At 43.4% G+C, this 12,545-nt stretch overlaps 1 protein-coding gene across 5 annotated transcripts in view; it reads right to left on the bottom strand.

Moving 5' to 3' along the window:
- Positions 1–14: 14 nt before the first annotated feature.
- The window catches only part of LOC146348458 (acidic mammalian chitinase-like), a 28,143-nt gene continuing 15,612 nt past the window's right edge, over positions 15–12,545 (bottom strand). For 4 of the 5 annotated variants that reach the window (XM_084853160.1, XM_084853162.1, XM_084853161.1 and 1 more), the window contains 4 exons: positions 11,699–11,822; positions 7,740–7,922; positions 3,841–3,957; positions 21–2,471 (listed from right to left, as the gene is read on the bottom strand). In XM_084853160.1, the coding sequence (XP_084709286.1) occupies positions 2,337–2,471; positions 3,841–3,957; positions 7,740–7,922; positions 11,699–11,822 (559 nt within the window). In that variant the 3' untranslated portion in view covers positions 21–2,336. Of the gene's footprint in view, positions 2,472–3,840; positions 3,958–7,739; positions 7,923–11,698; positions 11,823–12,545 lie in introns of all 5 variants that reach the window. The other variant, XM_084853159.1, reaches the window with a different exon arrangement.

Here is a 12,545-nt window from a genome sequence, read left to right as displayed (position 1 = left end):
AACACCAGTGTGCTGTAATTTGAAATTATTTATGGTAAAGTGATGTTTATTGCATGGATTCCATTACATTTTTCACAGTGAAACAAAAGCATGTGAACTCCAAATTCTTATCTCAAAGAATTTTATCTAATGGTGTCCTTCCATCAGTGGAACAGACAATGCTGCAGCCCCCTGCATTACCTCCAGATCTACTCTGGAGGGTTGGGGACCACCTGGAGCAGATTCCAGGGGGAGGTACACCTGGCTTCAGGGGGAAGGAGGGGAAGAGAAACTCCTGTTGTGCAAGTGGAAGTCTGTGTACATAATGTTAGATGTAGCCCACAATGTAGAGAATCAAATTAACAGAAAAGGGAGAAAACCAGAATATATTGCTATCTGAAGTAGACATTTTTAATGTGTGCAGATGGACTCATGATGGAGAACTCTGATCTAGATGATTACATTCTCATGGGCCATGAGTATCCCGGTTTATCTGTTTGCTTGCTGTGTACAGGTAATATGCATGGCCGCAGATATGGGTGTGTTTTGAATTCAGATCTTATCTAAAATTCATGTGAAAGCTTAGATTTGACACAGCTCATCTTTCACAACACACTGCTTGCTTGCCTGCTTCTGTAGTAGGAGAACAAATTCAAATCAGAAGCATGTCAAATATGTGCTGGACCTTATGGGCTTTTCTGCATGAGACTTTTAACCCACCACTTTTGTGAGACTTCTGCTTCTGGATTCTTTCTGGGATTAAGATCAGCTCCTTTACACATGTTTTTTTCCAGGGGATTTCTTTCTCTGCCTTTCTATATGTTCTGTTACACAACCACTAGGTGGTACTAGGAATTACACTATGGTTTCATGCCGCCATTCAGGATATACCAGACTATCATTAAAAAGAAAAATGCTATAATGGTTGCAAACAACAGGGCAGGCTCTGGAGGATAACATTGTGTAAAGTACCCATAATCTACCATGAATGAGGAATTATGAGCGCATAATAAATGCTTCATGTAGAAAGGCTGTATGTTTATAAAGTATGTAAAATACATACAACAGAAAACAAAACATAGCCATGTATTACAATAGGGGCAATCTAGATATGGCTTTAAACACATCATTGGCCCTTATATGTTTCATTGTTGTTTACTCAGACTGGGTTCAGATGATCACAGGGTAAAAGAAGACATTGTGGCTTTCCTCCCTGAGAGTGCTGCATGCGTGACTGTGTCCTGCATAATTGCCCACGATGCAGCACAAGTTGCTGTGTTGTCTGAACCTAGCGCAGTGCCCAGCAGGGGTGGCTTCTTACCTATGCCATAACCCCTACTACAAGCCATGGGTTATGGCATGGGTAAGAAGCCACTCCTGCCATGCACTGTGCCTGCTTTGGACCACACGACAACCTGCACTACATCACGGGGAATTCTGCAAATCGTGGCGCTCATGGAGGTGGGGGGAGAAGCCACAATGGCTTCTTTTACCCTATGATCATCCAAACACCCAATAAATAGCAGCCAAGAGGTTAGGGTTGTAATCTGGATTGGGATTGCAGTGTGGGTGGGGAGTGGATTTAACCCTGTGCCTTTATCACAGTCCCAACTCCCAAGCCAGATCCTCTTGCAGCTGTTACTGCCCCCTGTGGAAAAACAGCCATAAGCACCAATGTCTAGATCACTGCTAGGATGGGCTAGATCAGCCTTCCGAAATCTGGTGCCCTGCAGATGCTTCTCCTTTCTGTCTCTTCATTTTTCATTTTAGAGTTTACAATAGTATTCTGCAGTCCCAAGGAGCTGACAATTGGCAGTGTACAAATTAAAGATGATGTTGATTGGTTGAAGACTTTTAAAATAAAAGCCCATACTTTTTTTAGCTTAAAAAACAGTCTCATTCATTCAAGGTGATCCTTGAGAGAGGCAGTTATGAAACCTGTCTGAAGAAACCTCCGTTGTACCCCAATCCAAACAATAAGACAAAGTATTTAATTTGATTTTTTGCTGATGTTCTAAACTGGGTTATCTGCTGCAGCCTTCATTTAATTTTAATTCAACGTTATTTGTTGTATTGCTTGTTTTAATTCATATTGTGAGCCACTTTGGAAACCAGACCTGAGAGACAGGATGTAAATATTTTAATAAATCATACAAATGCTTTTGTAGCACATGGTCTACCATAAATCCACTTGAGACTAATCCCAACATTTGAATCTAAAAGGAGAGCTTAGAAAATAAGAGGTTAAACTCTCACATGATTAACCTTTCATTGAATTCTAATTTCACTGGGCATTGGATTGATGACTTAATGGTGTAAATGACTTTCTTCTGTCTTCACCCTAGTTTGTTATAACTTCAGTTTCCTAAGTTATGCTTTAGCTTATTAACAAGGACATTGGTTCCTTGACCACAGAATGTGCCAGAGAAATCATCCATGCCAAGAGTCCAAACCATGGCTCCACCATACTGTTCTCTCTTCAAGAACTCAGCCTGCAAAGAAAAAGTTAAAATAAACTTATAAATAGTCTACAGAGCAACACTTACAGAGTACCAGTCCCATAATGATTCTTATTTAACATGCCTCTTTTGTGTCTTTTCTAATATCAGGCAACTGTAAATTGCTCCCAGCTACTGTGGCTGCTAAGCAGCACATTTACTTTATTGTTTGAGTATAAATAATTTAGACTTAATAAATGTACGGTGGTTCAATAAGGCATTTTCTGAATATCTAGAACGCACCACTCCCTGGTAACATAAATAAGATTGTCTTCCCTAAGAGGGAACCCTAATGACTAGCTAAAGAGCACTCAGAACTGCTAACTCGATAACTGCAATGTATTTCTTGCTGCTAAATCATTTAGGGCTTTTCTACATGAGGCTGTTAATCCACTGCGTCTACTTTCATTTTTGTCACAGAATTGAAATCCAAGCACTATACAAGTGCTTTTCCTTTCCTACCTGTCCATTATATAAACTCTAGGTGACACTGCTACAGTGGAATAACACAAACACACAAGAGGAAATAGGCCTTTCTTTCACCACCAGAAATAATACCCCATTTTCCCTGCTCTAAAATGACTGTTTACAAACAGAAGCACAACTGGTCATGACATCATCTAAAGTCCCTGTAAACAACTGTGAGTAGGGACTGATGAATACACAGTAAATGCCTCATGTAGAAAAGCTCTTAATTTTGCCCAGAGGAAGAATAAGAACCGTATTTCTTTTTCCTCCCAGGATGAAATAAGGATGAAACAAGCAATTTTCTCTCAATCTTTTGCACTGCATGATAATCACTCTTAATAGTGAGTTCAGCTGGTAAGTGCCAACAGGACTGTAATCAAAACAGGGCAACTGAGAAACAAGGGGGAGGTATCAGCATGCTCAGGAGAACCCCAAGCTTTGAAGAAGTATAAAAATATTTAGAGGGAAAAAGCTAAGGTGGCAAAACAAAAATACACCCCAGAACAGCCCAGCAATTATTATGCATGCTCATGGTCACAGAATGCTGAGTGTTGGAGTGGGGGTGGGGGTAGAAAACAGGAGCAGGGAGTGGAGTATTCTGGAAGAGGACATGTCTGGCTGGATAGAGGCCTGAACAGGAGCACTCCATGCTGCAACATTTTGTTGCAAATCCCTCTTTTTATATTCTATTTGTGAAGAGGACAGCTTATAAAGGTGTTCCGATCCTGAGCTGTCAAAAATCAGCCATTTCAGTAAATGTCATCTGGCTGAGTCAATTTATACCTCTTAAGAGCATGACTCAGTAAGTTTGGTTAGCAGTTACAACTTTCTCAAGTAATAAAGGATCTTCATACTCATAGGATATAATTATTACATGAAAATGACAAGAACACACTTTTAACTGAAAACTCCTTTCGTCATCATATCCAACCCATTCTCCATCCTTGAAAGCATAAGGAACCTTCTGTTCTTCAATCCATGCCTTGGTAGCTCCTTGTAAAAATGTGCACACCTGTTCAAATTACAGAGATCCAACTCAGACAGAGAACAGAACTCAAGGGGTGGGTGGGGGACAAAACAAAACAGTAAGCCTATAATCCTAAACTTATTTAATTCCAAGCTTCCCTGATGGAATCAATGGTTGATTGCAATTAAAGAGTATTGTGTTGTGTGGACTATAGTCTTAACCTAAAGCCCTGTTTCGAAGAACAAACCTTTACTGTATATGGTAAAAAAAGGGGGGATTCTTCTGATTTGTGTTAACAGCATGAGTCTAAGCATGTTTACTCAGAAGGAAGTCCCACTTAGTTCATTTAGGGTATTTCCAGACAAAGGGCTCCTAGCGCTAATAATCAGAAGACATTGTGCAGTTATCCCATCTTCTGTAATGGATTTTCTGTGGTAACAAAAAAAGACAGAAGACATGGTGGAAAAACACAGTGCATGATGACGTCTGGGCCACCCACCCACCCCCGTAACATTTAGTGAATGAGGCAGGGCGTTTGCACATTAAAAGCTTCATCTGGAAGTGGCTTTTACTCCCTAGAAATGGTGCACATTGCAGTCAGTAAAAACAAGACCTGGAGCTGACTGTGGCTCAGATCATGAGCTTCTTGTTGCAAAATTTCAGCTTAAATTGAACGTAGGGAAAGCCACTAAACCATTCAGGTATGACCTAAATCATATCCCTTATGAATATACAGCAGAGGTGAGGAATAGATTTCAGGGATTAGACCTGATAGACAGAGTGCCTGAGGAACTATGGACGGAGGTCCGTAACGTTGTTCAGGAGGCAGCAACGAAATCCATCCCAAAGAAAAAGAAATGCAAGAAAGCCAAGTGGCTGTCTGATGAGGCTTTACAAGTAGCTGAGGAAAGAAGGGAAGCAAAAAGCAAGGGAGAAAGGGGAAGATATATCCAACTGAATGCAGAGTTCCAGAGAATAGCAAGGAGAGACAAGGAGGCTTTCTTAAATGAACAATGCAAAGAAATCGAGGAAAACAACAGAACGGGAAAGACTAGAGATCTCTTCAAGAAAATCGGAGATCTCAAGAGAACGTTTTGTGCAAAGACGGGCATGATAAAGGACAAAGAAGGCAAGGACCTAACAGAAGCAGATGAGATTAAGAAGAGGTGGAAAGAATACACAGAAGAACTATACAGGAAAGCTCTTAATGTCCCTGATAGCCTTGATAGTGCGGTCACTGACCTTGAGCTGGACATCCTAGAGAGTGAAGTCAAGTGGGCCTTAGGAAGCATTACTAACAACAAAGCTAGCGGAGATGACAGTCTTCCAGCTGAGCTATTTAAAATCCTAAAAGATGATGCTGTTAAGGTGCTGCACTCAATATGCCAACAAATTTGGAACACTCAACAGTGGCCACAAGACTGAAAAGGTCAGTTTACATTCCAATTCCAAAGAAGGGCAACGCCAAAGAGTGTTCAAACTACCATACAATTGTGCTCATTTCACATGCCAGCAAGGTGATGCTCAAAATCCTACAAGCTAGGCTTCAGCAGTATGCGAACCGAGAACTACCGGAAGTACAAGCTGGGTTTCGAAGAGGCAGAGGAACTAGAGATCAAATCGCCAACATTCGCTGGATCATGGAGAAAGCAAGAGAATTCCAGAAAAATCTTCTATTTCTGCTTCATTGACTACACTAAAGCCTTTGATTGTGTGGATCACAACAAATTGTGGCAAATTCTGAAAGAGATGGGGGTACCAGAGCACCTTACCTGTCTCCTGAGAAACCTGTATGAGGATCAAGAAGCAACATGGGTAAGAACCAGACATGGAACAACCGATTGGTTCAACATTGGGAAAGGAGTACGACAAGGCTGCATATTTTCACCCTGCTTATTTAACTTATATGTAGAGTACATCATGAGAAACGCCGGGTTGGATGAATCACAGGTCGGAATTAAGATTGCCGGGAGAATTATCAACAACCTCAGATACGCAGATGATACCACCCTAATGGCAGAAAGCAAAGAGGATCTCAAGAGCCTCTTGTTGAGGGTGAAAGAGGAGAGTGCAAAAGCTGGTTTGAAATTCAACATTAAAAAAACTAAGATCATGGCATCTAGCCCCATCACTTCCTGCCATATGGAAGGGGAAGAAATGGAAGCAGTGACAGATTTTATTTTCTTGGGCTCCAAGATCACCGCAGATGGTGACTGTAGCCATGAAATTAAAAGACACTTGCTCCTTGAGAGGAAAGCTATGGCAAACCTAGACAGCATAGTAAGAAGCAGAGACATCACCTTGCCGACAAAGGTCCATCTAATCAAAGCTATGGTTTTCCCAGTAGTAACGTATGGCTGTGAGAGCTGGACTATAAGGAAGGCTGAGCGCCGAAGAATTGATGCTTTCAAACTGTGGTGCTGGAGAAGACTCTTACGAGTGCCCTGGACTGCAAGGAGGACAAATCTGTCAATCCTAAAGGAAATCAACCCTGACTGCTCATTGGAAGGACAGATACTGAAGCTGAAGCTCAAATATTTTGGCCATTTAATGTGAAGAGAAAACTCTCTGGAAAAGACCCTGATGCTGGGAAAGACTGAAGGCAAAAGGAGAAGGGGACGGCAGAGGATGAGATGGCTAGATAGCATCACTGATGCAATGAATATGGACTTGAACACACTCCGGGAGAGAGCGCAGGACAGGAAGGCCTGGCCTGCTGTGGTCCATGGGGTCACAAAGAGTCAGACACGACTGAACGACTGAACAACAACAAATGGTGCACAGGATTGCAGCCTGGCAATCTGGTCCTGTACAAGTTTATTCAAAAGTCATTTCCACTGAGTTGTGGCACTGCTCCCAAATAGGCAAGCCTAGCATCCCAGCCTAAGACTGTGGGCTTCTCCACACAAGGCTAAAATCCTGCACCCTTACTGGGGTTTCTGCTTCTGGATTCCTTGCAGGATTAACATTGCCACCTTTAGATGTGTTTTTTCCAGGGGTTTTCTTTCAGGGCAAATTCTATGTTTCATTATATAGCCACTAGATGGTGCTGAGGTATAGCTGTGATATAGCGGGATTCCAGAAATTCACCAGAAATTTATCACACTTCAGAACATGATAAAATCTCTTACTGCATTTCCCCCATTGAGAATAATGCCACTATAATGGCCAGAAAGCACAAGAGAGGTTGACGACATCGTGTACAGGACCCGCAAAAAACGTGACTGACCAATCGCAAGCACACAATAAAAGTCTCGTGTAGAAAAACCCTGTGTTTGTTTCTTTGCTTATATCCTAGCCTTCCTCCAAGAAGCTTAGAGCAGCAAACACAGAGTTATCGCAGTTTGTCCCCACAATAACTTTATGAGATAAGTTAAGCTAAGCAAGGATGATCTACCCAAGCAAGTCACCCACTGGAGCTTTCTGGGTGTGGGAATTTGCACCCATGTCTAAGAATATAAGAAGAGCCATGTTGGATCAGACCAAGGATCCATCTAGTCCAGCATTCTGTTCACGCAGTGGCCAACCAGCTGTCGACCAGGAACCCAGAAGCAGGGCATGAGTGCAACAGTGCCCTCCCATCCATGTTCACCAGCAACTGGTGTACATAGGCTCACTGCCTCTGGTACTGGAGGTAGCACATAGCCATCAAGACTAGTAGCCATTTATAGCCTTTTCCTCCAGGAATTTGTCTAATCCCCTTTTAAAGCCATTTAAACCCCCTTTTAAAGTCTCCTACAACCCAACACAATTCACTACATTGCACTAGCTCTTTGTCTCCAGTACTTTACTATACACGCGTAATAAAATACCAGTGCAGAATTTACCTCATAATATGCCAAAATACCAGAAGCTTTGGTGTAGCTTCCAGGAGCACCTCCACCAGAGGCTGGAGCACCAACTCCAGTATTTGAACTAGAAAGTCTGAATGTTCGTCCATATGTTGGAAATCCCATCATGAGTTTCTCAGCTGGGGCTCCATTGTCCTTCCAATATTTCATGGCATATTCCTGCAGTATAGACAGCAAACAGGCACATTATTATGCTATCTTTCCTCTGTGGGTTTGTGGGTTTAAAAACTGAAAGCAAGCTACAGGGCAAGGAGGAGGAAGGGCAGCTAAGCACAAGAGGCTACTTAAACCTTTCCCTCTCTGGATCACCCAGCCCAAGCTGTCTTTTCACTGGCAAGAGCAGGAAGACATGGGCTCTCCATGTTTTTACATGTATCTTTCTCCTTGTGGGTGAAAAAGCAACTTCACATTAGGGATGGATGAGAATTTTGTTTGGTTTGTTTGTTTTCGATAAGCACTATTGAATTTGACCAGTGAAGGTAGATGGGAATTTCATTTGGTCCGTTGTTTGATAAGAACTTACCAAAATTCTCAAATCTCTTCATAAACAGGATGGAAAGAATTTGAGATTTAAACACTCATAAGTGGGAGAAAGTAATGCTCACAGCTTTGTCCATCCCAACTTCAAGTGGATGGATTTTTGAACTGAAAAGGGACTGGAGTAAAAAACAACCTTTCCATACCCTCCCTTCTTTTGCTCAATCTGCCCTGGTAGCTTTAAGTAAAAAAAAAAAACATGGAGGAAAGTTTCATGCATGTTCACAACAAACTATGAATTTTGAGCTCCCCCTTCTGTGCATGTTCCTCTGAAGGAAACATGCACAGAATCTCCTCTGAAGGAAACATGCACAGAGTGATAAATCTCACTCCCCTGCAGTGAAAGGGTTAAAAGCTAACTGTTGTAACCTGCCCTAAAGTGCTCTTTTCCTCTCCTTAGCTCTCTTAGATCACTGTTGAGACTTTGTGCTTCTTTGATGTTCTGTGGTTTCTCTATTATGTAAAATCACTTCTCTGCGTTATTGCAGTAATGATCTCGCCTTCTCATTGCGAGCAGGGGGAAGGAGAAAGAGGAGGGTGGAAGCAGTAGGCAAAAGTGCACATATGGGGAAAAATGGGGTGGGGAGCAGTAACTCCACAGTAGATTGCTGGGATGGGGCGAAATTGGGGTGAGGGGAGCTGGAAATGGGGAACACTGCAACCCTATGCATTTCTACTCAGAAGTAAGCCCCATTGGGTTCAATGGGGCTTCCTCCTCTGTAAGTGGGTTTAGAATTGCAGCCTACATCTCCCAGTGGAGTTCTGAGAAACAAAAAGAGGAACATAGTAATAATAATACGGAGGTGGCATTGGGGGGAAGCTCTGGAGGACTGGGGGCCGATCTACATCGCGCCCGCCATCACAATGAATTCGGTGTCCCATTGGGTTAAACGCTCTCGCATTAAAACATGATTATTCACACTCACCCATTTTCCCCGTTGCAGTGCTTCATCGAATGCACAAGCTCGGTTCACACTCGAGCGCTGTGCTGTTTTCCTGCTGTTTTCCTGCGCGCGCTTGTCTGATCTCGCCATCTCAGATACTAAGCAGGGTCGGCCCTGGTCAGTAGTTGGATAGGCGACCGCCTGGGAATCAGGCTTCCTGCATTGAGCAGGGGGTTTGTATCCCTTCAAATGAGACTAAGTTTTACCCCCTCCTATCCTCCGCTCCTGTTTTTTTTTTAATTAAGGCATTATCCTCGCAGAATCGGGGCTTCTCCGCGATTTTTTTTCTAATTTGGGCATGATCTTCGAAGATTCGAAGTTGTAAAGCTTCAAATCTTTGAAGACCATGCCTGAATTAGGAAAAAAAACATCGCAGAGAAGCCCTGATTCTGTGAAGATAACGCCTTAATTTTTAAAAAAAAAACATCCGGAGCGGGGGACAGGAGGAGGTAAAACTTAATCTCATTTGAAGGGATACAACAACCCCCTGCTCAGTGCAGGAAGCCTGATTCCAGTTATGAGGGCGGTAGCCAGAAGAAGACATGGGGCCGCTGAGAGCTGTAATTGGACAGGAGGGAAATACAAACACTGCCGCATATGGACAGGCGGGGGAGGGGACTACGACTGGATATGGTAGCAAAGGCAGAAAATCAGAGCACATTAAGGGGAAATACTGGGATAATAGGGTATTGAAAGCGGGAGCACATAAGTGGGAAATTCCGGTTCCAATTCGAGGAGGCTACTGCGTAGTGTGAAAGGCGGGTGATGAAACCTCATTGGAAGCGAAAAAAGGCGGTAAGTGTAGATCCAGCCTGGGTTTACAAAGAAGTCTTCAAATTCAGATTTCAGCTTGCCCATTTTGGAAGGGATTCTCCTTCTCATTTCTTACTTCTGAGTAAACATGCACAGAAGCAGGGGAATGTTAAAGATTGAAAAAAGGCTACCTAAAGTGATTGAGTGTTTGACTGCCCCCACTAATACAGTAATGTGAGGGGTCACTGCTATGAATTTAGTCCTGCCACTATTGCAGTTTTAGAAGGGAAATACATTTTTAAAAATTGGGTGGGGAGGGTCGGACATAGAGTGGGGAGGGTGGCGGTGCTAACACACACACTGGCCAGAGAAAGCGGAAGGGGCAGAACAAGGTGAGAGGGGGAAGGTGGGAAAAGGGTCTCTAAATGATGACGTGGATGAGACTCTACCCAGTAGCCACCCAAGCAATTCACAGTAAACTGCCTCCTTTACCGAGAGCCCCAGGCTAGCTTTGGGATAATCCGAGTTTTCAACCCCTCTGTGTCCCCTGACAGAGCAGATTTGACTCCAGTAAAAACCGCAACGAAGTGGAGAGTGAACTAAACCCATTGCTGTGGAGATTCCCCCCAGTTCTCACTGTATCCAATGGAAACATTTCCACTGGAATTTACCTATGGCTATGTTTGGGTGTCACAGTAACCATGATGGGTTAATAAGCTACGCACAGTAGCTTATTTTTTAAATAGTCCACGATTCCCTGCCACACAAATGGGCTACTAAGCTACTGTGTGTAATTTGACTCACACACATACATACACACACCCTGCTCCCTGTCCTGCTACAATCCTCCTGCCTGAGCAGTGGCACCTTTCACCTCTAAAGAGGTGGAAGTTTGCAGTTGGTAGGCACCCGATCCAATATAAAAAAACCACGCAACTACTCACCAAGGAGCAAAAATCCTGAGTGCACCAAAAAGCGGGGTGGGCTGGGGTGGCTATAATGCCTTGGAGATTTGCAGGATTGGGACCAAAATTCATACACAGCTGTAATGTTCTTTCGCTCATTCGCTAAAGCGCTATAGTGCTTTTTTGCTAAAGCACTTTAGCAAATGAGTGAAAGAGCACTACAGCTGTGTATGAAGTTTGGTCCCACTCCTGCAAACTCCCAAGGCGTTATAGCCACAACCCCCTTTTTGGTGCACCCGGGATTTTCCCTCCTTTGTGAGTAATCTTGCACAGTTTTGATGGTGCATCATGTGCCTCCTGACTAGGGGAGGCTGTGTGTGAAGTTTGGTCCCAAACCTGCAAACTTAAGGTGTTCCCAACGGCACATTTCCTCCCATAGATACTACTGAAATAGCTGTTTCTTTAACACAGAGAACACCCACAAAGAGCAGAGCGGCAATGATCTGAACCGCTCTTGCAGCACAACACTGCAGGTGACCAAAATAACCCACTGTGCCTGCCAGACAATGTGACAACGCACAGTGGGTTAAATAACCCCTACTACAAACCATGGGTTATCAGAGTGTGTTATTTGGGGCAATTAAGCCATCATGGATTTAAAAATTCCTGACAGATGACACGATAACCCATGATCGGTTAAATAAACCATTGTGAGTTATTTAACCCATCATGGGTTATCATGTTGTCTGAACCCAGTCTTCAAGTTTCAGATCTGATTATATGTTGTTGTTCTTACACAGTTGTAGAAAGGAACTGGGTCATAGGCTTCTAAACCCTTATACAGAGGGCTGTTGTGTCCTGTTTCGGGTGCCCAACTTCCATGGAAATCATAGGTCATCACACTGATAAAATCGAGAATCCTGAGTGCAAAATAAGAAATGGATGGAAGAGTACGAAATTATTTCTTCCAACATTATGAAATCGATGAGCTAATAGCCACATTGTTCGTCTAATAAGAATAACAGTTATTCTGATTCACAGACAGATTAGTTGTTTTAGGGCACAATCCTATGGTGGCTAGTCAGCGGCTAGACAGCCATAGGATAGGTCAGTTCCCAGAGAACCAACCCCCACTCCCTCCCATGCCGCCTCGTACACAGCATGGATCAGCAGAGCAGCACAGATGGGAACAGCGGAGCAGCGAAAACGGGGCATTTCCAGGGGCGGGGCAGGGAGGTTGGAAATGCCGGTACAACACATTCTATGTGTCTTCCGGCCACCGCTTCCCGTGCTCCGAGGTCCTGAAGCTAGACAGCTGAAATCGGCTGTCTAGCCATGAAAGCAGGATGGGGGGAGTGAGGAGGAGATCTGCTCCTTACCACTCCTCCCACCCTGCACTGGATAGGCGGTCGCCGCCAGGCTTGGAGGCAACCGTCAGTCCAGATAGGATTGCTCCCTCCGAGTATTAGTTATTTTAGGGTATTTAGACAAGATTCCATTTGAATGGAGTTGATGCTCCTTAAAAGCCCTCAGAGCTCATAAATGTTTTTAGAAATATCCAGGAATTTGGTCTAAATGGAATTATCTATCCAAAGCCTACAGTAGAATGCAACTGCATAGACATAAAGATAAATAAATACCAT

The sequence above is a fragment of the Heloderma suspectum genome, chromosome 4, assembly GCF_057233095.1.
Source record: "Heloderma suspectum isolate Gila_16-S chromosome 4, 16-S_ref, whole genome shotgun sequence".
In the NCBI taxonomy this organism is placed as follows: domain Eukaryota; kingdom Metazoa; phylum Chordata; class Lepidosauria; order Squamata; family Helodermatidae; genus Heloderma; species Heloderma suspectum.
The sequence above is the reverse complement of the archived record's forward strand: the minus strand, read 5'-3'. Positions and strand labels throughout refer to the sequence as shown.